The sequence below is a fragment of the Prionailurus bengalensis genome, chromosome D1, assembly GCF_016509475.1.
Source record: "Prionailurus bengalensis isolate Pbe53 chromosome D1, Fcat_Pben_1.1_paternal_pri, whole genome shotgun sequence".
In the NCBI taxonomy this organism is placed as follows: domain Eukaryota; kingdom Metazoa; phylum Chordata; class Mammalia; order Carnivora; family Felidae; genus Prionailurus; species Prionailurus bengalensis.
This window is the reverse complement of record NC_057346.1, coordinates 51604703-51629726: the sequence shown is the minus strand read 5'-3', so window position 1 is coordinate 51629726 and position 25024 is coordinate 51604703. Positions and strand designations below refer to the sequence as shown.

The window sequence follows — 25024 nt, the reverse complement described above, 5'->3', positions numbered from 1 at the left end:
TTACCAACATACTAGAGTTCTTTGTCTATTCTCCAGAGTGGACAGTAAAAGTAAAGTTATTTCCAAATATCATCTATTTTGCAGGTCACAGATCTTTAAACTTTGACTGGTACCTGATTTTCACTACACAAAAATTTGTATCCAACCATCTTGAAAAATACATGCAAAGACTGAATATTCAGTTTAATTTGTGGTTTTAACCCCTACATTTTCACATTCAAGGGAAACATCTGTCCTACTAATCATTGTTACTTTCATTTCAACAGACAATGCATTCAAATACTGATTAGAATAAGATGCTGGGAGCTTCCAGTGCATATCAAACAGAAGAACAATGAACACCCAGATTACATTAGAAGGACTGTGACTAAAGACATTTAGACAGAATATGTGTTGATAGGGTAATTATTAGTTGGAGTAAATTGCAATGTAGAAGCTTTAACAAGTACTTGTATAGTTTCTTTTCCACAAAAGAGATCTTGTGGTACAGAAAAAAATGGTTCCTACTTCTAATAATTTCCAAAATCAATCGCCTCAATCGTAAGAGTATTTTTAAACTTTCACTCTGAAGTGTAGTATATGTATTTAATTTGAGTGAGTACTTTTTTTGTACTGGAAGCCATACCTGATCCAGTGATTTCTTCTTTGCCCCGTGCTGTGAGAATCAACAGAGAACTGATGCTGTAAGACAAGCTACCTGGAGTGACCTAAAATGAAAAAGGCATTTTGAAATTAGGGAAAGAAACCTGCAAACTTTAGTAAAGATGGCTTCATAATAGGATGTTTTTCAGTCATTCAACATTTACAGTATTGAGCCCAGTTAGCTGTGGGCATGCAAGTGAAAAAGAGAGAATGGAAAAAACCTAGCTAAATGTCACTAAAATTAGTGATATGAATGGATGAGCAATGAAAAATGAAAAAAAATTCTTTATCTGCATGAGTTTATAAATTATTTGAGAGAGAAAATACCATATGAAAAAGATCCACTAATTGTAGTATATCAAATACATAAATCTGAATTATTTTATACAAAGTTTCTTTTTTATACAAAGTTTCTAAAATAACTTTTTAACTGAGGATGCAATTAAAAGGAAAATGTGAATGGGATTAAAATGGAGGCTTCCCAGAAGATGGATTACTTCTGGAGAAACTACAGGAACCCCCTAGGTCACAAATGTTTAGTCCTAATTCTAGAGAGCAGATGTCCCCTGGAAGAAAAGGGATTACAATAAACACACACACACACACACACACACACACACACACCCTATACCCACACATATATGTACACACACACCTATATACATATACATATGTGTGTATAGATATGTAAGTTACCACAAATGGCTTTATTTTATGAATGTTATTGGTTTTGGATATAAATCTCAGTTACCCTAATTAAAAACTACATTCTATGGTGTTCACTCGGCATCATATTAAAAAGACTGGTGTCAGCTACAAGGGCTTCTTTTATACATCTCCATCTACACCTGAGGCTTTCATAATTAATCTGATGAATGTAAAAAAAAATTTCTGCACTGGTGAAATTAGTGGCTTATTGATTAGTATGTTTAAGATATGCAGATCTGCTTGTATGCTTTAGTCAGGCTCCCCTCTCCTTTCACAAGATGTAAGAATCATGATATAAAATTGAGTGAGGCTTGTAAACTATTTCCTCAAAGATAGTGGACACATGGATCCATGTATCCATGTATAACTTAATTATAACTATAATGCAGGAGAACACAATTGCCTAACGACAGCTATATGTGTTACCTGTTCACATCCACCTCAAGTGAAGTTTCATACCAGGTGGTAGTCAGAACAAGTAAAAGCACCACATGACTTCTGGCCACATTGATTTTGACCACATTGAGATTAAAATATAGGTTGTAATAAATTGTTTTATGTTTGATTGCCAATGGATATCTATACTTAATAAATTTATATGTGTATGTCAGAATTTGGCTTAACTCGTTTTTATTTTAACTTGATACCAAAATTACAGGTGTAGACAACCCTCAACCTGAAACTTCTTTGGTAGTTAGCATTATCTACCGGAAAAAAACCTGCGAGGTAAGGGTGACCAAATGGGTATAGCTCAGCTTGCATCAATTATCTGAGTACAGTTCTCCTAATCTTCAAGTCCTCTCCACTGACCCCTTATGGTGAGGGTCATTGCTCTCCAGAGATCTCTATAGATCAATGATTTCAATCCAGAAGCAGTCACTGAACACATTCTCTTTGTTAGGCTCTGAATTTAGCACTGGTGATACAGAGATATACAAGTAAAAATCATTACTGTCTTGGAGTTCACAGTCTAGTAAGGAAGCCTAACAGTTTATAAGATAATTATGATTTAGTATGATAAATAGAAGGTGAGATAGGCTAATAGCTAAAAGCAAAGTTATGGATAGATATACAATTGTGGAGAAGTTATTAAATTCCCCTAAGTTTTATTTTTCTTATATTAGGAATAAAAATAACAAATGCATATGCAAAGGTTCGCAGAGCAGCTGGCACACAGTAAGTGATCATAAATGCTAGCTGTTATTATGTTGTTAAATGAATTCCTATATGTATTTATTTAATCATCCAACAAACACTTTAATTCATATTACTTACTATGTATCAGGCATAGAGAAAAAGAGACATAGTCCCTGCCACTTTAAAGCTTTTTGAGCTGTATATATACATTATGAACACATAGAGGAGCTGAAAATTATGAGATCTCATTCTGCTTGATATATTCCTTTAAGAAGCTTATTCAGGACATAATTTTTATCTTTCAAAAATCTCCAATTTTAACATGACTATTTCCATAGAAACTGGAATTAAGTTAATGAACACCCTTTACAAAAGTGTCAAACCCAGGTCTTCTACTGCTATCAATTTATCTTGACCATTACCCATGGGTAGGTATAAGACAATTCACCAAAGGCAATAGCAAACCAAAGATATGGATGAACAATGCTTAATTTAACATGGATCAACAAAAATGTGAGTCAATGGACTCAAGACTTTATGTTTTGTTCTTTATTGGATATGTAGTTAACAAAATGCCTGGTAAACTAGGTGAACTTAAAAAAACGTAATGAGTGAGAAACACTAGCATGTAAGATAGCATTCAGACATGCATACCAAAAATGTGTCCAAATGATTCTTAGCATCATCTTTCAATTATCTATGATAACAACACTTATATAAATCAGTGTTATATTTAAAGTAGAAGAAATGTCACTTTGTCAGCTATAGACACAGCCACCTCAACAGACACTCAAACTTCTTCAATGGGAGCCCACTGCTCTGAAGTGCTTTGGTGCTGTTATTCAAGTTTGACAATTGAAGTTGTTAAAAAATGAACCGCTTTGCAAAATAGAGAAGAATTTGGGGATGCCAGGGTATCTGAGTGACAGGGAGAAAAGAAGAGGGATAGGGACAGTAGGAGTGTCAGAGATGGAAGGAAGGGATCAATGAAATTGATGGTCATGCCCACAAACTTCCAAATTTTCAGTAAAACAAGCAAAACTCCTGACTAATGTGATAGTTATATTTTATGGAAGTTACTAAAAGAAATTCCTTGCAGATGGCATTGACACAGTGTAGAAGAGTGTAAGCTCCCTGGCAATTAACAGACTCCTTAAAGAAGGGCTTTCAAATGTCATAGGCTATAAAGTCCAGAGAAGTAAGTGTTCAGGAAAATTTCATAGAGATAAAGAAACTCATTAAACATAAAAACAAAACAAAACAAAACAAAACAAAACAAAACTAGGGGCACGTGGGTGGCTCAGTCAGTTAAACATCTGACTTTCAGCTCAGGTCATGATCTCACAGTTCTTGACCTCAAGCCCCACATCGGGCTCTCTGCTGTCAGCATGGAGCCTGCTTTGGATCCTTTGTCTCCCTCTCTCTCTCTGCCCCTGCCCCTCATACATACTCTCTCTCAAAAATATATAAACATTTAAAAAACCATAAAAACATATTTAAATAATATTCATGCAATATAACACATTTACCTAAATCTCAGTGTAGTTGGCTGAATGACAACTCCTTCCTTCAAAGGTGTCCACATCTTAATTTCCAGAACCTATGAATGTTCCCTTACACAACAAAGGAGACTCTATAGGTGTGATTAAATTAAGGATCTCGAGATGGAGATATTATCCTGGATTATCTGGGTAAGCCCAAAGTAACTATAAAGGTCCTTATAAGTGAAAGCTGGAGGCAAGAGGAATTCAAAGATGAGATTTCTCTCATCTCTCCATCTCTTAAAGAGAGAGATTCAAAGATGTTATACTGCTGGCTTTGAAGATGAAGTAAGGGGCCATGAGGAAAAGATGTGCATAGTCTCTGGAAATTTGAAAAGACAAGGAAATGGATTCCCCCTAAAGCCTCCAGAAGAAAAGCAGCCTGGCTAACACTGTGATTATAGCTTAGAAACATCTCCAACCTTATTAATAAGATACTAAATTTGTGTTGTTTTAAGCCATGAAATTTGTCATACTTTGTTATACCAACAGTAAGAAACTAACACACTCAGATGAGTAAATCTTGATTAAGAATCAGATCCACAACGTTTTCAAGACATGGCCAAGTAGTAAGAAACATACATGAATTAGATTGCTAAGACACAGACAGAAGGGAGGATGAAAACCACTGAACTGTACAGTTTAAAATGGTTAATTTTATGTTAAATGAATTATATCTCAGTAAACATCAATCTATAATCAATCAATAATTTACCGAATACAGATTATACAATAATAGCCAAGTTTTGCTTTAACCTATTGTTTGTTTCAATGTAACACTGCTGCGCTTTGCTATTTTTCTGAAAATGGAACTTTAATGATGGTGGTGGTAATGATGATGATGATGATGATGATGATGATGATGTTGTTGTCAATGACAATGTTAAGAATTTTTATGATGACAACCAGCTTGTTTATTGTCCAGTCTGTTACTTTAATGTCTGTTCCCACCCTAAAGAAATATAATAAGTGAATAACAAATATCATACCCATTATTCATTGACCTGATTCTGATCCACTAGCTTTGCCTCCCTAGCATTATCCCTTAATTTTTTTTTTTTTACCATCTCCTTTCCTACTGACTTCCACCCAACTTAATCTCAGTCTAAAATACTCTTCATCAACTACCCTGAATATTGTTTTTGCCTCTATTCCGGAGTGACCCTGTAATCTGCCTTCCAAGAGGGCATCCAGCCCCTGGACTCTATCTTTCTCTAAACTGAGATACGATTGGGCAGTTCACCCCTAAATGGAGATAAAGATTTTGTATCATCACCACTAGAATACTGGGCATGATCAGGTAGAAAAACAGACTCATGAATGAAGGAGGTAGGTCAAGTCAGTAGCAGGTAGGGAGGCTATTTTGCAGTGCAGGCTTGAAGACTGTAAAGAACTTGGACCACATCATGGGGTGATGTGAGCTCAGATGTAGAGAGAGCTAATGAGCTATGTTGTCCCAGCAACTAAGAGTATTGGCCCAGGTATTAAAGACAATAGGAAAATTTGAGCTTAGTGGCTTCTTGTTTAAGAATATTGAAGGCGCTGGGGTGCCTGGGTTGCTCAGTCGGCTAAGTGCCCGATTTTGGCTTAGGTCATGATCTCTTGGTCTGTGAGTTCCAGCCCCCAATTGGGCTCCGTGCTGACAGCTCAGAGCCTGGAGCCTGCTTCAGATTCTGTCGCCCTCTCTCTATGTCCTTCCCCCACTCATGCTCTGTCTCTCTCAAAAATAAACAAACATTTAAAAAAATTAAAAAATACAAAGAATATTTAGGGTGCCTGTGTAACCCCGTTAGTTAAGCCTCTGACTCTTGACTTCAGCTCAGGTTATGGTCTCAGAGTTTGTGAATTTGAGCCCCACATAAGGCTCTGAGGTGACAGTTGCAGAGCCTGCTTGCAGTTCTCTCTCTGGCTGCCCCTCCCTCCCTCTCTCTCTCTTTCAAAATATGCTTTAAAAAAGAATATTGCACATAGTATATTAATAAATGTCCCCCCCCCCAAGAATCCATTATGAGGATGCATCACACTAAAACAGACATTTGAGTCTTCATTAGGGTCAACTGTACAGATTTTTATGAAGCTTACATCTTGGATTCACTTTTAAGATGATGAGATCAATAGGAAGCCTAGGCAGATATTTCAATCTGTATGAAGCATTATGTGTATTTATTTATTTTTTAGGTGGCTGACATCTTTATTGCTTTGGAGTTGGGGGGTAGGCATTCAGGAGCTCTTGATAGGGCGACCTGCTCCCTCTTCACCATCTCAGGCTTGTTCTTGTGGATCATGTGCCTGATGCTGCTGAGAGTGCCCTGGGCAGTCTTTTTGGTGACGGGCCACAGGAAGGAGGTGGCGGGCTTTTGCTGGCTGGATTTCCCCTTCATGGCCACCACTACACCTTTGCCATCAGCCGCCAGCTCCACACTCACAGTCTTGTGGTGAACCAGCCCACTGTAGCAGAAGTAGTTACGAGCCTTCAGGTTATTGAGTTCTGTGTTACGTGTCTGCTTGTTCCTCTTAATCAGGAAGCTGGAGCAGTTCTGCACGACCATCCATCCACTGCAGGTGGACAGAACCAATGGCCAGAGACAGAAAGAGCTATTTATTTTTAAGCTAACATTTAGTGATTGTGATGGACCAAGCATTGTGGTAATCACCTTCTCTGTAGCATATTATGTAATCATCATAACAAACCCAAAAATTTGGTTTAACTTTTCTATTTTATAAGTGAAGAAACTAGAGATCAAACACTGAATAACTTTACCTAATTAGTAAACACTGATACCCTGATTCAGTTCTACATCTGTTTCACTGTAAACTCATGCTTTAAACCTCCTTTGTTAAAAAATAACCTATTTTTTAAAAAATATAACAGTGTACTAGATCTACTATCACTATAATTTAAGCTTTAAAAAATCATTTGAGTCATTATTTTTTTCTTTTCATTTCTTTTAAGGCAGATTGGGTAATTCACAAAGCAAAATACCTTCTAATAATTTTTACTATATTTACTGCCTTGTCCTTTCATTTGAAGACATATACACTAGAGAAAATGGCTGAATTTTCCTATGGAGAGAGCTCTTGCATTCTTTCAGAAATTCGCTACTATTATAAAATAATTATCTTAATTTCAATGAACAAATGCAAGGACTAATGGCAAATCACGAATGGAGATTTTTATCAGGCACTCAGTTAAGTTACTAAGACTTAAAATATATGGGAAAGTGTTACTCTGGAAAAGAGAATTATACAGAATTACACAAGGCTATAATAAATATTGCAGCTTTACTGCATACTAGGAAAGGGATGCAAGTTATTAAGAAACACATCAGGTTCAGAGATCTATAATTAATCTTGTCAACGGATGTGGCAGGACAGATTTCTATTTAAACTTGCATTCTGATGAGGCTTTTCCCTCATTTACTGTATCAGTACAGAGCACATTGGAGACCCAAGGGACCTAAACCCATTACAGTGGTTTCATAGTCAAGTTCATGCTCATTGCATGCCCTGCCTTGTGCTTGGTGACATTAAATATTTAACTAACTGTGACCATGATGTTGTTGAGAAAGCAGCAGCTTTTAGTGCATCTTTTATACACACTGTTGAAGAACAAATACAAAACTAAAACCTCTCTAAGATTCAGTGTAGAATAAATGGTCAGGGGACAACATAATCTGTTTAGCTCCTGTAACTGAATTATACTAGAAAGCTTCCTCATTATATGTAGGTATCATATTCTACAGCAGCTAAGTGAAATGTAAAGAGTCATAAGCAATAATTCTGTCATTTGATTTTAACATGTAAGCACAACTTGGATAAGAAAGCATGCTTCTAAACCCTGAAACAATACTAGAGAAGGTAAATTACTTTGGAAACTGAGAGATGAATTAAATTATTATCTTTTAGTAACATTTAAAACAGAGGAAACAGTTGTACATCAAGGAAAAACGAGGTCTCTTTAGTAAACAAATGGGTGAGCTGTGGAGTTTTATTTTGATCAGATTTATTCCTCATGATTTGCCTTTGGGAAAGAAACAGCGAAGTTAATTTTTAGTTTTGCTCATACGCTTTCTATTAGTTACAGTTCTTTTTTTAGAAGTTTCCATTTTTAACCATAATTCAGCAGCATGCCACTTTAGCTTATGATATGACATGATTTTATACATTTATATAATTAATGGCACAATAAAGTTAATGGAAAATGAGAAGTGTTTCTTTTATTAGAATACTACAAATGACACAAAGAAGACCTGTTTCTTTTCTATCTCATTCTCAACCTCCTGAGTCCAAGTAATTTCTTATCTGCATGGTATCAGATAGGTGGAATATGATCTATTCTACAACATGCAATAGAACAGTGGACAGGAGGGGAGCCTGGGTGGCTCAATCGGTTAGGCGTCTGACTTCAGCTCAGGTCATGATCTCACAGTTTGTGAGTTCAACCCCGCATCAGGCTCTGTGCTGACAGATCAGAGCCTGGAGCCTACTTCGGGTTCTGTGTCTCCCTCTCTCTCTGCCCTTCCCCTGATCATGCTCTGTCTCTCTCTGTCTCAAAAATAAATGAAACATTAAAAAAAAAAAAGAACAGTGGACAGGAAAACAAAGAAAAAAATACCATTAGTAGATAAATGTTTAGAATTTACTGGATCCAGTTAGAAGGATTCTAATATCCTGTATAAAAAGTTCCTTGGTTTAAGAGAAATCAGAGAAGTTTTATATAACTGTTATCCTAAGGGCCCATTTTATAGCATTTTCATTTGATTTAAGTCACCAAGCATTAATTCTCTTCATATTTTATTGATATATAATACAATATTACACATTTATTTGTCTACTTGTTATCTTCTCCACTAGAATGAAATTTCACTCAATTTTTTTTTGTCTTTTAACCTTCCTATATAAAGGCTTTTGAAGATTACTTCACTTTGATGGTCTGTGAGAAATAACCAAGGACTATTCCTTGCCTACCATGCAAACAACAGGCAGTAATTATTATTTTTCTCTAGGCACATCAATCCAGGGGTCTCTGGACCCATGGGGAGTAAGGGAATAGTGAGCATTTATCTTAAAGGTTAGAGAAGTTTACACAGAGAAGCCATGTGTACAATTTTGACTTTTCTCAAAGTTATTGTAGTTCCTTTTCTACTATAATACCTTAACAATGTCTGTCTTCTTGCTGATTTACACCCTAGTCTTACTGAAGTTCTTCCACTTCCTAGAATATATCACATGCCCCACTTGTCTCTGGTCCTTTGCATCTAACTGCCATCTGTCTGGATTAGTGTCTTCCTTCAAACCCCACTGCTCATCCTTATGGTCAGTCTGGTGTTACCTCTTTTGAGAAGTCTTTCCTAATTCTGACTCTGCATTTGGTGTTCCTTTTTGTGATCTCATATTATCATGGATATCCCATCCCATGTTTACCACTCCTACCACCACGCCAACTGTAACTGTTTTCAAGTTTGATTTCTTCAACAGAGCAGAAGCTTACTGAAGGTAGATCTCACGACATGTTTCTTCATCATTGTTTCTCCATATATTAACTAGGTCCCTAATACAAATATATTTACATTTTATGGGCATATGTGCACATATAATGGTAAGGTATTTACATTTTACCAGTGATAAATGGAAATATCACTTGTCACAGAAAAATATTATCACTAATATTCTAAAATGAACTATAAAATGTCAAACTATTTTCAAAATATTTTGCTTGTAAAAAAAAGTACTCTATTAATGAAAATCTTCTACTTATTGCCATATATTTATGCCAGGTTCTGGCACTTGAGAGGCCAGATTTTGGCCACCAGGAGAACTCAGGCATAGAGTTCAGCATTCTTCAATGACCACTTTGGATCCCTAGGCTGAAACGATGCTCTGAGCTTTCATGACGTTGGCTCAATGACATGAATGCCAGTGGCTGTTACACATGTTCACTGAAAGGAGACAAAAATTGTGCCATAGCTGGAAAAATCAGAAATATTGATAGGAAGACATGTATTATTATTTTTTCTATATTGTAATAATGACTCAATATTTTTTTCCCAAATGATTACCCTATTTTCTTGTAGGGGCATTAGATTATTCTATAAAACATCCCTCCACCATGGTATTACTACCACTTTATTTTTACCTATCAGCATTTGTATATGGTTCTGTGGCTTTCAGCAGCCCCTTTTCTTCCCATAAAATCCTCACTCTATGTATGATGCTGTGTAACTTGAAGTTCCGCAGTGTCCTCTCACTGTGAGCAACATCTGAAGGATAAATGTGCACTTGTGTCACTTATCACACCTTATCACACCTTAGTGTGTACATGGAAGTTAGTTTCTATAATAGCTGGGGAAATCTGAATCACAATGTCATGCAACTGAGACAGAAATTGCATCTAAAGTGACAGGTAACAGCAGGTACAATATGAGGTGGATGAGCTGATATATATGGATTATGATAGGGAGACCAGGAGTGTGAGCCAAGATTTTGTTTTAACAATCATCAGTGGTGTTTTGACCTTTATAGCACTTTCATATTGTGACTATTCTCTGAAGCATAGAATTCTGATCACTGACAATCAATCAATAAGCTGTGATGGATGAGGAAGGTATCCTTCTGGTCTGAGGCAGACACCAATGTGAAAGGAACCACTCCTTGTGAATACCTGTGAAGTGCCAGATGCTGAGATTCTTTTTTTTTTTAATGTTTATTTATTTTTGAGAGAGAGAGAGAGAGAGAGCGAGCGAGCGAGCAGGGGAGGGGCAGAGAGGGGGGGACAGAGGATCCAAAGCGGGCTCTGTGCTGACAGCAGAGACCCTGACGTGGGGCTTGAACTCACGAACCGTGAGATCATGACCTGAGCCGAAACAAAGAGTCAGGCGCTTAACTGACAGAGCCACCCAGGCGCCCCTACTGAGATTCTTTTTGATACACAGTACTGACACAAGTCTGAGAGGTAGGTATTACTATTCCAGTTTTATACATGTGGAAACTGAGGTTTAAGTTAAGTTACAGAGAAACCAGGGATGAATCTAGAAATTGAATCCAGTTATCCCAGAAATCAAATTCCAGGCAACTGGGTATCAAAATGCTGCCAAAGCTATAATTATGGATCAGGGTCCACCTTTTTTTCTGTATTGAGATTTCCTGGGATGCCCTCAAAAAGGCTGATGAAAGTGACAGATATTCTTCCTGGAAAATAAAAATACTTATTTTTGTATATTCTTTTCGAGAATTCATGGACTCTGAAATTTATCAACAGACACCCGGATCTCAGAATAAAGACAATCTATAGGGAAGAAACCCAGTCTTATTAACCTTTGCTTTCTCCTTGTTACATAAGATCCTTTCCAAGCATGGAACTGGTGTAAAGATTGTTGAATGAATTAACTGAATTAAAGAATGAATGAATAAAAAAGTTCTTCTAACTCACTGCTGCTAATTCACATTATGCCTGTGTGGGTGTCTGGCTTAATTACATACCATTATATCTCATGTTCTAATATTTATTGAGGATCTATTAAATGTCAGGCCCTTTTTCATCAGTCTATGTGCATTATTTAATTTAATCCTTACCATGGTTTTCAATAGCAGACATTACCTTTTTATAAACAGTGAAGATTTGTAGCAAATCCGCATTAAGCAAGTCTGTCAGCACCATTTTTTAAACAACATTTGTATACTTTATGTCTCTGTATCACATTTTGGTAATTCCTGCAATATTTCAAACTTTCTCATTATTAATGCAGTTGTTATGATCTGTGATCACTGATTTTTAATGTTTATTTTTGAGAGAGAGAGAGAGACAGAGCATGAGCGGGGAAGGGGCAGAGAGGGAGGGAGACACAGCATCCGAAGCAGGCTCCAGGCTCCGAGCTGTCAGCACAGAGCCCGACGCGGGGCTCAAACCCACGAACAGTGAGATCATGACTTGAGCCGAAGTCGGATGCTTAACCGGCTGAGCCACCCAGGTGCCCCTGTGATCGCTGATTTTTGATGTTACTATTACGGTTGTGTTGGGGCTCCACAAACAGTGCCCATAAAAGCCAGCAAACGTAATTTGTGTTCTGACTGCTCCACCAACCGGTTCCTCTGCTTCTCTCTCCCTCTCCTTGCACCTTTCTATTCTCTGAGATACCACATGTTGAAATTTAGGCCAATTAATAACCCCATAATGACCTCTTAAGTGTTCAAGTCAAAGGAAGAAAGAATCTCACATATGTCACTTTAAATCAAAAGCTCGAGGGGCCCTTGGGTGGCACAGTCGGTTAAGCATCTGACTTCACCTCAGGTTATGACCTCATGGCTTGTGAGTTCCAGCCCCTCATCAGGCTTGCCACGATCAGCACAGAGCCTGCTTCAGATCCTGTCTCTCTCTTTTCCTGCCCCTTCCCCACCTTGCACACACACACTCTCTCTCTCTCAAAAATAAACAGACATTAAAAAATATTTTAAAAAGCTACAAATGATTAAACTTTTAGTGTGGAAGGCATGCTGAAAACCAAAATAAGCCAAAAGTTAGGTCTCTCACACACAGCGGTCAGCCAAGTTGTGAATGCAAGGGAAAAGTCCTTGAAGGAAATTAGAAGTGCTATTCCAGTGAACACATGAATGGTAAAGCAAAACAGCTTTACTGCTGATATAGAGAACATTTTAGTGGTCTGGATAGAAGGTCAAGCCAGCCACATTACCTTAAGCCAAAGCCTGATCCCCCAGAACAAGGCCCTAACTCTTTCCATTTTGTGAAGGCTGAGAAAGGTGAGGAAGCTGTGGAAGAAAAGTTTGAAGCTAGCAGAGGCAGGTTCATGAAGTTTAAGGAAAGAAGCCATCTCCATAACATGAATGTGCAAAGTGATGCAGCAAGTGCGGATGCAGAAGCTGCAGCAAGTTATCCGTATCTAGGCAAGATAATTTATGAAGGTGGCGACACTTAACAATGCATTTTCAATGTAGATATAACTGCTTTTTGGAGGAAAAAGATGCTGTCTAGAACTTTTATAGCTAGAGAAGAGGAGTCAACGTCTGCCTTCAAAGCTTTAAAGGACAGCATAAGTCTTGTGTTAGGGGCTAATACAGCTGATGACTTAAAAGTTGAAGCCAGTGCTCACTTACCAGTTGGAAAATCCTAGGGCCCTAAAGAATTAAGCTAAATCTACACTGCTGAAGCTCTGTAAATGGAATGACAAAGCCTAGGCGACAGCATATCTGTTTAGAACACAAGTTCCTACTTATTTAAATTCCATTGTTAAGACCTACCACTCAAAAAAAAAAAAGATCTCTTTCAAAATATTATTGCTCATCGACAATGCATGTGGTCGCCCAAGAGCTGATGGCCATGTACAATGAGATCATTTTTTTATGCCTGCTAATATAATGCCCATTCTCCAGCCCATGAATCAAGGAGTAATTCTGACTTTAAAGCCTTAATATTTAAGAAATATACTTCATAAGGCTATAGCTGCCACACATAGTAATGTTTCTTGATGTATCTGAGCAAAGTAAATTGAAAAGCTTCTGGAAAGAATTTACCATTCTAGATGCCATGATAACATTCATGATTATTGGGAAGAGGTTAAATATCAACATGAACAGCAGTTTGGAAGAAGTTGGTTCCAGCCCTCATGAGGGACTTTGAGGAATTCAAGACTGCAGTGGAGGAAATAACTGTAGATGTGGTGGAAATTACAAGAGAACTGGAATTACAAGTGGAGCCTAATGATGTGACTGAATTGCTGCCGTCTCACGATAAAACTTGAACAGATGAGGAGTTGTTCCCCATGGATGAGCAAAGAAAGTGCTTTCTTGAGATGGAATCTACTCCTGGTGAAGATGCCATGAAGACTGTTGAAATGACAACAAAGATTTAGAATATTACATAAAATTAGTTGATAAAGCAGCAGCAGAGTTGGAGAGGATTGGCTCTAATTGTAAAAGTAGTTCTACCCACAGTAGGGGTAATATGCCACCCTAACCTTAAGCAAATACCTGACCAGTCAGCAACCATCAACATCAAGGCAAGACTCTCTACTAGCAAAAAAGATTATGACTCGCCAAAAGCTCAGATGACAGTTAGCATTTTCTAGTAATGAAGCATTTTTAATTAAGGTATGTATGTTGATTTTGCAGATACAATGCTATTGCACAATTAATAGACTCTGTTATAGTTTGAACATAATTTTTATTTGTACTGTAAAAACAAATAAATATTTTTGACTCACTTAATTATAAGATTCATCTTATCGCAGTGATCTAGAACTGAACCAGCAATATGTCCAAGGTATGCTTGTATATAAATTTTACATCCAGGCACTACAACAGTGTCTAACACATGGGGATAAAATACAAATTATAGGAAAAATTTGATATACATGTTCAGTAATGCTTACATTTATTAAATGCTTGTTATGTACAATGCAGACATCCAAATGTTTTACCTATATTATCCTAACTTAATCCTCACAACCCTATGAAGCTAGTATTCAACGGGAAATTTCTTTTACTAAATATATAACTGAGATTTAAACAAGTAAAAGGTCTTGCCTAAGGTCAAAAAGCTATTAAGGAACAGAGACAAGATTTGAATCTAGGGCTTTCTGACCTTAAATCTCATGCAAAGTGAGACAAAGAGACACAGTAGCTTGTCTGGAATCACAAAGCTACTGTATGACAAAGCAGGAAGATTAATCCCATCTTTCTTTCCACTACACCATTTCAACTCTACATACCATCAATCATTTCATACCCCAAAATTGACAAACACAACTTTAATGCTAGCCTTGATTTATAAATTGTTAGCACTAACTAGCTGTGGTGTCTATAGTTCATGGGAGAGCAAGGGGAAAATGAATACTAATTTGGCCACAGAACTTGGGAGCTTCATTGATCTTATGAGGCTCCAAACATTTGGGGACCAGGATGATCAAACATGCTACAAATGCTTAAACTTGACAAGACACTTATTTAGACTGGAGAACTTCCCATATCTTTTTTCAATCTCATTTCAACTCAGTCCTGTATTAAAACTACAACTGTATCTCATAATAGTCATTCAAAGGAAGTATGAAAAGAGGCAAAATGTGGTCCTTAGCACTTTATTTTATGAACTATGATTAATTATAACAGTCTATATTAGAATGTTCAATCTTTAGCTACTCCTAGGCTCTTGCCATTTTGATATTTAATTACACAACTTTAGTTCATATGTGCTTTCTCCATAAACCAGCATCTATACATCAAATAGTAGGCTATTTACATACAACTTAACAAATGGAAGTAAATTTAAAAATATACCATAAAGTATGGCTTACAATCATGGGTTTTAAATTCAGTAAGATATGAATTTAAATCTTGGCTCCATTCATCTGATACTTGTGGGCCCTTCAGCAAACTATGTATCTAGTCTAAATCTCCCTCTTATCTTCAGTAAAGTAAAAATAATAAGACAGGTGTCTCATAATGTAATGGATATTAACATATAATTGTACAGATAAACACATGGAATAGGCCCTGCATATAAAAAGTGCTAAATAAATGTTAACTTTACTAAATACACATCTTGTACAAATGACCCTCGAGCGACACTGGTTTGAACTGTGTGAGCCCACCTATATGCTGATTTTTTTTCAATAAATATATTGGAAAATTTTTTGGATTTGAAAAAACTAGCAGACAAGCCACAAAGCCTAGAAATTAAAAAAAAAAAAATTTAAAAAGTTGGGTATGCCGGGGCACCTGGGTGGCTCAGTCGGTTAAGGGTCCAACTTTGGCTCAGGTCACCATCTTGTGGTTCATGAGTTTGAGCCCTGCGTCAGGCTCTGTGCTGACAGCTCAGAGCCTGGAGCCAGCTTCGGATGCTGTGTCTCCCTCTCTCTCTGCCCCTCCCCCACTCATGCTCTCTCTCTCTCTCTCTCTCTCTCTCTCTCTCTCTCTGTGTGTCTCTGTCTCTCTCAAAAATAAACATTATTTTTTAAAGTTGCATATTTCATGAATGCATATATGTTGATACCAGTCTACTTTATCACTTATCCTATAAGATATACACAAATCTATTACAAAAAGTTAAAATCTATCAAAACTTGTGCATATAAACACAGATTGTACAGGGCATAATTCACAGTTGAAATAAATGTAAACAAATGTAAAGATGCACTATTAAATCATAACTGCATAAAATTAACTATAGCAGACACTTTACTACTGTAATAATTTTGTAGCCACCTCTTGTTGCCATTGTGGTGAGCCTAAGTGTTGCCAAGTATTTGCTTAAAATGCTGTGTGACTCTAATCATCTCTGCATGAGCAGTTCTTGTCTCCAGTAAATTGTGTACTGAAATAAAAAGTGATCTCTTGAGGTTCTTACTATTAGTAGTTAAGTTTTTAGGGAGTCAAAAGTTCTATGTGAATTTCTGACTATGCAGGGGAATTGGTGCCCTCAAGCCTCATGTTGTTGACTAGTCAACTCTATTTTCCTTAGACTTACACTTCACTTACTGAGTACTGCTCTCAATTCTATCTTTCTACCTACCTACCTACCTACTTATCTACCTATCCATCTATTCATCTAAATCACTGGTTCACTTAATCCTCACCTCACCCCCACGATATTTGATTATTATCCCCATTTAATGAAAGAGGAAACCAAATCTGGAAAGATTAAGTAATTTGCAAAAATATCAAACATTTAGTAATAAAATATAACTTTCCTGGGGGTGCCTGGGTGACTCAGTTGGTAGACTGTCCAACTCTTGATTTCAGCTTAGGTCATGACCCCAGGATCATGGGGTTGAGCCCCTCATTGGGCTCTGTGCTGAGTATGGCGTCTGCTTAAGATTCTCTCTCTCTCTCTCTCTCTCTCTCTCTCTCTCTCTCTCTCCTCTCTCTCTCTCTCCCTTTGTCCCTCTCCCCCACTCATGCTTCTCTCTAAAAAAAGTAAAGTAAAAAATTAAAAAGATTAAAAAATTTAAAAAAATTAAAAATTTACCTGTAGTAGTATAATCATAAAGGGACAATAGACAGCTCTGATGAAAACAGAATACAAAATATGCACAATTATCTCCACCCTGGACTTATGCCAGGAATGCAGGCTTAGAAAAACAACATCTGACCATGAGAACAAATTTAAAAAGCTACTAGTATGGACACATTAAAAATGAAAACTATTTGTCTTAAAATGTATACCCAAAGTTGTTCAACTCAATTTTCAAATGATATATCCAACAAAAGGTTAATATCCAAAATATAGAAATAATTCATACATCTGAACACCAAAATCATCATCATCATCATCATCATCATCATCATCATCATCTTTATCATCTGATTAAAAATGGGCAGAGGACCTTAACAAACATGTTTTTCCAAAGAAGACATACAGATGGGCAACAGACACATGAAAAGATGTTCAATATCACTCATCAGGGAAATGCAAATCAAAACCACAATGAGTTATCACTTCACACCAGTCAGAATGACTAATATCAAAATGACAAGAAATAACATGTATTGGTGAGGATGTAAAGCAAAGGGAACTCTCATGCACTGGTGGGAATGTAAATTGGCATAGCCACTGTGGAGTATAAGGTGGAGGTTCCTCAAAAAATTAAAAATAGAACTACTATATGATCCAGTAATTCCACTGCTGAGAATGTACCCAAAGAAAACAAAAATACTAATTTGAAAGGATATATGCAATCCTATGTTTATTGCAGCATCATTTAAAATAGCCAAATTATGGAAGCAACCTAACTGTCCCTAATTAGTTAAATGGATAAAGAAGCTGTGGCAATATATATACAGCAAGTGTGTATACACACACAAACACAATGAAATATTACTCAACCATAAAAAAAGAATGACATCTTGCCATTTATGACAACCATTTATGACAACATGGTTGGACCTAAAGGGTATCATAGTAAGTGAAGTAAGTCATACAAAGGAAGATAAATAATATATGATTTAAATGTAGAATATAAAAACAAAAACAAGACAAAACAAAACAAATGGAACAAATAAAAAAAAAACCAACAGAAACAGACTCGTAAGTACAGAGAACTGGTGGTTGCCAGAGAGGAGGGTGGTAGGGGATGAGCCAAATAGGTGAAGGGCATTAAAAGGAACAATTTCCAGTTATGAAATAAATAAGTCATGGGATGAAAAGTACAGCATAGGGAATATAGTCAATAATATTGAAATAGCGCTGTATGGTGACAGATGGTAACTACACTTAAGGTGGTGAACACTGAATAGCCTATACACTGATGATGCATTAAGCTGTATTCTTGGATCTAACATGACATTTTAGGTGTAAAACTAATACCACATTGTATGGCAACTATATTTCAATGAAAAAGTCCAATTAAAAAAAATTCAATATTATTACTTTAAATCTATTGTACTTCTTCATTATTTAACAATGTTTTGGGATAAAACAGTTACACAGAAAAGAATTAAGGATTATAAAAATGCAAGTTGCATGAAACAGCTCCTTTTATAAAGGAAAGGAAAGGAAAGGAAAGGAAAGGAAAGGAAAGGAAAGGAAAGGAAAGGAAAGGAAAGGAAAGGAGACCCTGTGAATAGTAAAGGATGTGAGACTAAATAATATAATGGAGAGGGAAAGAAACTTACTATCTATCAACCTACGTTCAAATCCTGGTGACCTTGACAATTAATTCACTTCATCTCTCAGAGGCTCATTTTTTTCTCATCAATAAAGTGGAAATAAAAATAAAACAAGGATTCTTGCTACAGACAGTCATATTTCTGTGATAAAGAGGCATCTTAGTTCACCATAAATGGCGTAAACACTAAGGAAGAGCTGGTTCTGTACTCTAAGAGCAAAACCGACCACAGAAGTATGCATTTTAGGTTATCAAAAGTCTCTGTAAGCAGCAAGTACAAAATGTGTATTTGTTGATTGCTTTAATAAAGCACTTTGGAAACAATTTACAGAATAATAAGAATGTGTATAGAATTGGATCTTCAAAGCTCAAAATCCATTATATATTTGGCTCCTGCCTTGCAGTGAATTTATCTTCACCACCCTTTAGCCCCAGGTACAGTACTTTGTTCATTTAACTCTATTCAGCCAAATGCTTTCCCCTGTCTAAGGTTAGGACTATGGACTGTTGAGGTCAATTTGTGAAGTTTGGCAACAGCTGGGATTTACAATGGTGATTCAATAAGCACTACTGTGTGAGTTTATTAACGTTTATGAGAAAGTAACACTAAATGAATTCTATGGAAAATTAGGGGAGTTTGATCAACATTATAAATCATGTTTTTGTGATTTTTTTCAGTGTTTTTCCATCTCAGTGAAAATATGATTTAGAAGGCAGTAGTCATCCTTTATCATGCCATATAAAATCATTATGGACTATTACTAGCTTTCTGAATTTATCAAATTATTAGCTTTGAGTTCCAATTTCATTTTTTTAAAGTGGCAGTAAAGTACAGACACTAGAAAAAATAGGTTCATGAATTATGTTACTCCTTACATTTCTACAGACAAGTCTAATCATTTGTTTAAATACAAATTCTCTTTTTATAGAACAAGTTAGGGCTAAGAAACTCAAACGACAGTTCCTTTTGATTCCACATTATCATGCCATCTGTCACTAAAGTATACAAATTATCTGCTTCACTCACTTTCTGTATTCAATGTCCGCCGGCTTCCTGAAGCTGCATGCAAATGTTCCTAAAATATTCATACTCCTCCTCCATTACCATTGTCACTGTCCTAGTGAAGGAACTCATCATCTAGACAGCTATCCCAGGTCCCTACTCAGCCTCCCACCTGCCTTCAGTCTCTCTCCCTTCTGACCTTCCACGAATCACATGATCAGTGACTAAAAAAAGCTCTCCCTGTGCATCATCTGCCTCTGGATTAGTTTTAAAAAAATCAGTCTGGCCCTTCTGTGGCCCCTGGTTACAGACTGGAACTAATGCTCAAGGTATTGCAATTCAGCAGGTAACCACTAAGCCTGATGAAATGCCATTTCTGAAGCTTAATCCCCACTGAGGCAGCTACATCCTTACTCCATCCTCAGAAGTGGTATGGTTTATTTGCAACTTACCTTCTACACCACCACCAGTTACGTGTCTGAAAACATCTGACATAGCTCATGAATGATACTCTTTAATTGTAGACATATATAATATAGCATGTAACCAGTGTCAGTAAATACATATTTTCATCTCCTATCACATGCATCACTGTGTAGTTTTGCACATGCCGTCCCCTCTCTGTAGAATGATCTTTCGCCCATTCCCTGTCCAGAAAATGCTGGATCGTCCTTCAAAGCCCACTTTACAGGGAACCTCCTACCTGAATCTTTCATCAATGCAATTCACCTGCTTCCTAACAAGAGGCATTGACAGTTCTCACATATCACTTTGATTTTAAGAATCTCGCTGAAAACTGCTCATACTGTATTTGAATTGGGTATGTCTATCCCTGTCTCCTTGACAAGGCTGCAAATTCCCTAAGGGAAGTCATCATGTTGTACTCATTCCTATATTTCCAATGCATGCCATAGTGGTTGCCACATATGAGGGACACAATAAAAATCTTGTTTGAGTTTTTGAAGCCCTGTTTAAAAGATGTCTTTTAGCTAAAATGAGACAAATAGAAGAGATATTGGAATTGGGAGTGATAGAGGGCAAAGACAGAAAACAGAACTTCTCTGGTCCTAAATTAATAATGTCAAAGCCAAAGATCTGAAGCAAAATACCAGTCATGGGTGGAACAAGTGACTCAAATGGTCTCTAAACACATTAAGAAATGAGGGAAGAAAACTAGTATTTATTAAACACTTATTGTATGCCAGTCAGTGTACTAGGCGCTGTAACAGTTTTAACTCATTTAATAGATACAACCTTCTGCATTATATATAATTCCAACAGTGTTAGGAAAGTGATGTTCAGTGAGATGAAATAGTTCACCTACAATATCATCGCTGTTAATAGTAGAGCTAGGATTGCAACCCAAATGTGTGCAATTGTAGAGTTAAACATTTTCCCACTTAAATGTTCATTTTAATGACTTGTATGTAACAGGAACTAGAGACAGGTGTTAATAATAATAGTATTAATAATAAAAATTCCTAACATTTACTGAACATTTATTATATGTCAGGTACAGGGCTGGGCACTGGGGACAAACAGGTAAATTAGACACATCTTCTTCTCAAAGGTTTTAAAATCCACTTGAATTGAATTGAATTGAACCTAAAGCTTTAGTGTATCCAACCTTAAAATAATTCTGGGGTTTATCAAACAAACAGAAAGTGCTTAGTTTTGTTTGGCTTCTGGGACTATATAAGGAGGAAAAAGAGTCTCTTTATCAAATAGTGTGGAGGCAAGAGGCTCTCTTCCATGCCAGGAGAGTGACTTCGATAATTACCAAAGGAGCGGGAGACATCCAGATCCTTCCAATTAACTTCTGTTACAGAGTGCTGTTGACTGCTCGCCTGACAGCCACACGCAGATGGGGGAGAGAAGTGCACACAAGATTTCTCTGCATTTCATAGTTCACAGATTAAAGGCAGTGTCAAGTGCAAGTCAAAGTTGAAAAATTGATTTATTTGGCATGGAGTGTGTGAGGAAGGACCACTTCTGAGTCATTACAAACAAGGCTGAGCTGCTTTCATATCATGCACTGCCTCTTGGTACACAAATCAAACCATTTTTTCCTTTCAGATGCATTTACTCTGAGAGTGTCACTGCCACAAAACATGGCTAGATCCAGCTTTCTTAAATCCCAGCACTGACAACCTTAGTGGTAGCTGTTATAATTATTCTAGCCCTAGCTCAAATGTTTACTTGTAGCTGCTGATGGAGAATGGGAATAAGCCGTCGTAGACTGGTTAGAGAAGATTCAGGAGAACCTGATCTTGGCTAAAAGGAAAGCAACCCAGATTGCCAGACCCAGAAACATGAAAATAATATATTAAAAACAACAATAGTAAACTTAATAATAGCAACTAGTCAAATAACATCTGCATGGTGTAAGGCTTTTTTAGGAGTGTGTGTGCTTATGTGTACACATGTATACATGTATACAGTTACATGTATGTGTGTATACACACACAATCTATATATATATGTGTGTGCATATATGTGATAACAGACTATGCAGATGCCCTATACCTCATCAAAATTTCTACCTGGATTAGCATCCACTGATGGCTCTTTTCTGATCCTGTTTTCACTACAACAATGCAAAACATTAGTTTTCCAAATTGTACACTTCCTCTGCATTAAACAATTGGCCGTTGGAATTTTACTGTACTCAAGAGCCCTCTCTTCTCTCCCAATGACTGACTCATTGATTTGATCTATTTATTATTGGATATGGCTAAATTAATGTCTATTTTCCAATTGTTTATAACTCTTTATTGTACTTAATCTTTTTTATGTTCAAATTGTTACAGATTTGTCCAGTGGAAGCCCTATCATACTACTCATGTTCATGTGGCATGCTACCATTATTTTTTTTTTTTGAGAACTCCATGGGTTTTAGCTAATACAATGTGTCAGGCTCATCTTATACCTACCTTCAAAGTCCTAGGATTGGCCACTTCTCTGAAGGTCACTGCTTCATTACAGTGAGAAATCGTGTTACATAACAACATCTAGAAACTAGATTTACTTATTGCTGTTGGAGTGTCTTTTGTTCCTGGCTCTTTTACCCAATGGAACTAAGAAACATATGCATGCACACATACATAAAAAATACACATGAATGAATACACCAAAATATATGGACACATGCAAAAGCGAATATAAATGTATGATGCATATACACATATGTATAGTAGAAATCATGAATTCATAAATTACAAGGAATTTTTTTTGGTTTTTGCCATATATCTTTTCACATTTGTATTCTACTTTAATCACATTGAAAAGCCAGTCTTCCTTTAATATCAACATATATACTGGCTGACTCAACTCTAAAAAATACCTAAAATACTTTCATAATTTTTTTGTCTATACTACCACCAAAAAAAGAAAAGAAAAGAAAACTATTAAAAATATTTTGGTTTGTTGGCATCTATTCCTCCTACTCACACCTCTTACTCCTGTAACTGAGAGTTCAAAGTCAAATACTATTACAATGTTACCTTCAATCAATCCTTTCCTCTTTCCCCTTTAGTTTTATTATTTTCCTCCTTAATCTAATTAATTTTATTTTAGAATATGTAGAACATTAACACATTTGCAAAAATCAAAACTGGCACAAAAACAGACACATAGATCAATGGACCAGAATAGAGAACCCAGAAATGGACCCATAGCTATATGGCCAACTAATCTTTGACAAAGTAGGAAAGAATATCCAATAGAAAAAAGGCAGTCTCTTCAACAAATAGTGTTGGAAAACTGTATGGCGACATGCAGAAGAATGAAACTGGACCACTTTCTTACACTATACACAAAAATAAATTTAAAATGGATGAAAGACATAAATATGAGACAGGAAACTATCAAAATCGTAGAGGAGAACAGAGGCAGCAACCTCTGACCTTAGCCAGAGCAACTTCTTACTAGACATGTCGCCGAAGACAAGGGAAACAAAAGCAAACATGAACTACTGGGAAGTCATCAAGATACAAAGCTTCTGCACAGTGAAGGAAACAATCAACAAAACTAAAAGGCAGCCTATGAAATGGGAGAAGATACTTGCAAATGACATGTCAGATAAAGGGTTAGTACCCAAAATATATAAAGAACTTACCAAACTCAACACCCAAAAAACAAATAACCCAGTTACAAAATGGGCAGAAGACAAGAATAGACATGTTTCCAAAGAATACATCCAGATGGCTAACAGACACATGAAAAGATGTTCAACATCACCATCATCAGGGAAATACAAAGCAAAACCATGATGGGATGCTACCTCACATCTGTCAGAATGGTTAAAATTAACAACACAAGAAACAACTGGTGTTGGCGAGTATGTGGAGAAAGGGGAAGCTTCTTGCACTGTTGGTGGGAATGTAAACTGGTGCGGCCACTCTGGAAAACAGTATGGAGGTTCCTCAAGAAACTACCCTATGATGATCAGCAATTACACTATTAGGTATTTACTCAAAGGATACAGAAATACAGATTTGAAGGTATACATGCACCCCAATGTTTACAGCAGCATTATGAACAATAGCTAAACTACAGAGAGCCAAAATGTCCATAACTGATGAATAGATAAAGAAGATGTGGTGTGTGTGTGTATATATATATATATATATATATATATATATATATATATATAATGGAATATTACTCAGCCATCAAAAATGAAATTTTGCCATTGGTAATGACATAGATAAAGCTAGAATGTATTATGCTAAGCAAAACAAGTCAATCAGGGAAAGACAAATACCATATGATTTCACTCATATGTAGAATTTCAAAACAAAAAAGAACATATGGGAAGGGTGGAAGAGAAGAGAGGGAAAGAAGCCACAAGAGACTCTTAATTATAGAGAATAAACTATGGGCTGATGGAGGGAGGTGGTGGGAGATGGGCTAGATGGGTGATGAATACTAAGGAGTACACTTGTTGTAATGACAACTGGGTGTTTAGTAAGTGGTAAGTGATGTAACTGATGAATCACTGAATTCTCCTGAAACAAATATTGCACTGTATGTTAACTAAATTTTAAATTAAAAAAAAACTCAATTGTCATTTCCCCCTGTATTCTTACCACCCCATTTTCAGCTCATTGTACCCCTTATGTTTAACCAGTTCCTATTGTTTCCTGGCTTGTATTTCTTGTTTTTCTTTTTGCAATTACAAGAGGCATATTCATATTTTCTTATTTTCACTTCTTTTGTACATAAAATTCAGGATTCCATATATGTTTCTATGTACTTTTTAAAACTTATGCTATCTCCTGAAAATTTCTCCATATCGGTTCAGAGGTCTTCATCATTCTTTGTACAGCTGCATAGTACTCAAGTGTGTGTGTGTGTGTGTGTGTGCATGTGTGTGT

General features: G+C 36.5%; 1 protein-coding gene and 1 long non-coding RNA gene across 3 annotated transcripts in view; both read right to left on the bottom strand.

The window, feature by feature from the left end:
- Nucleotides 1-607: 607 nt before the first annotated feature.
- LOC122483280 overlaps nucleotides 608-25024 on the bottom strand; it is a 758009-nt gene continuing 733592 nt past the window's right edge. For both annotated transcript variants that reach the window (XR_006297374.1, XR_006297373.1), the window contains exon 3: nucleotides 608-707. This is a non-coding gene — a long non-coding RNA (uncharacterized LOC122483280). The remainder of the gene's footprint in view (nucleotides 708-25024) is intronic.
- On the bottom strand, nucleotides 6043-6700 carry LOC122483278 (60S ribosomal protein L28-like). The gene has a single exon (XM_043580109.1). It carries the CDS (start codon nucleotides 6668-6670, stop codon nucleotides 6203-6205), a length of 468 nt encoding a protein of 155 aa, XP_043436044.1. The 5' UTR covers nucleotides 6671-6700; the 3' UTR covers nucleotides 6043-6202.

Bases quoted from the DNA above. Each gene is read 5' to 3' on its own strand.
- LOC122483278 (XM_043580109.1), bottom strand. From the start codon at position 6,670: ATGCTTGGTCCATCACAATCACTAAATGTTAGCTTAAAAATAAATAGC.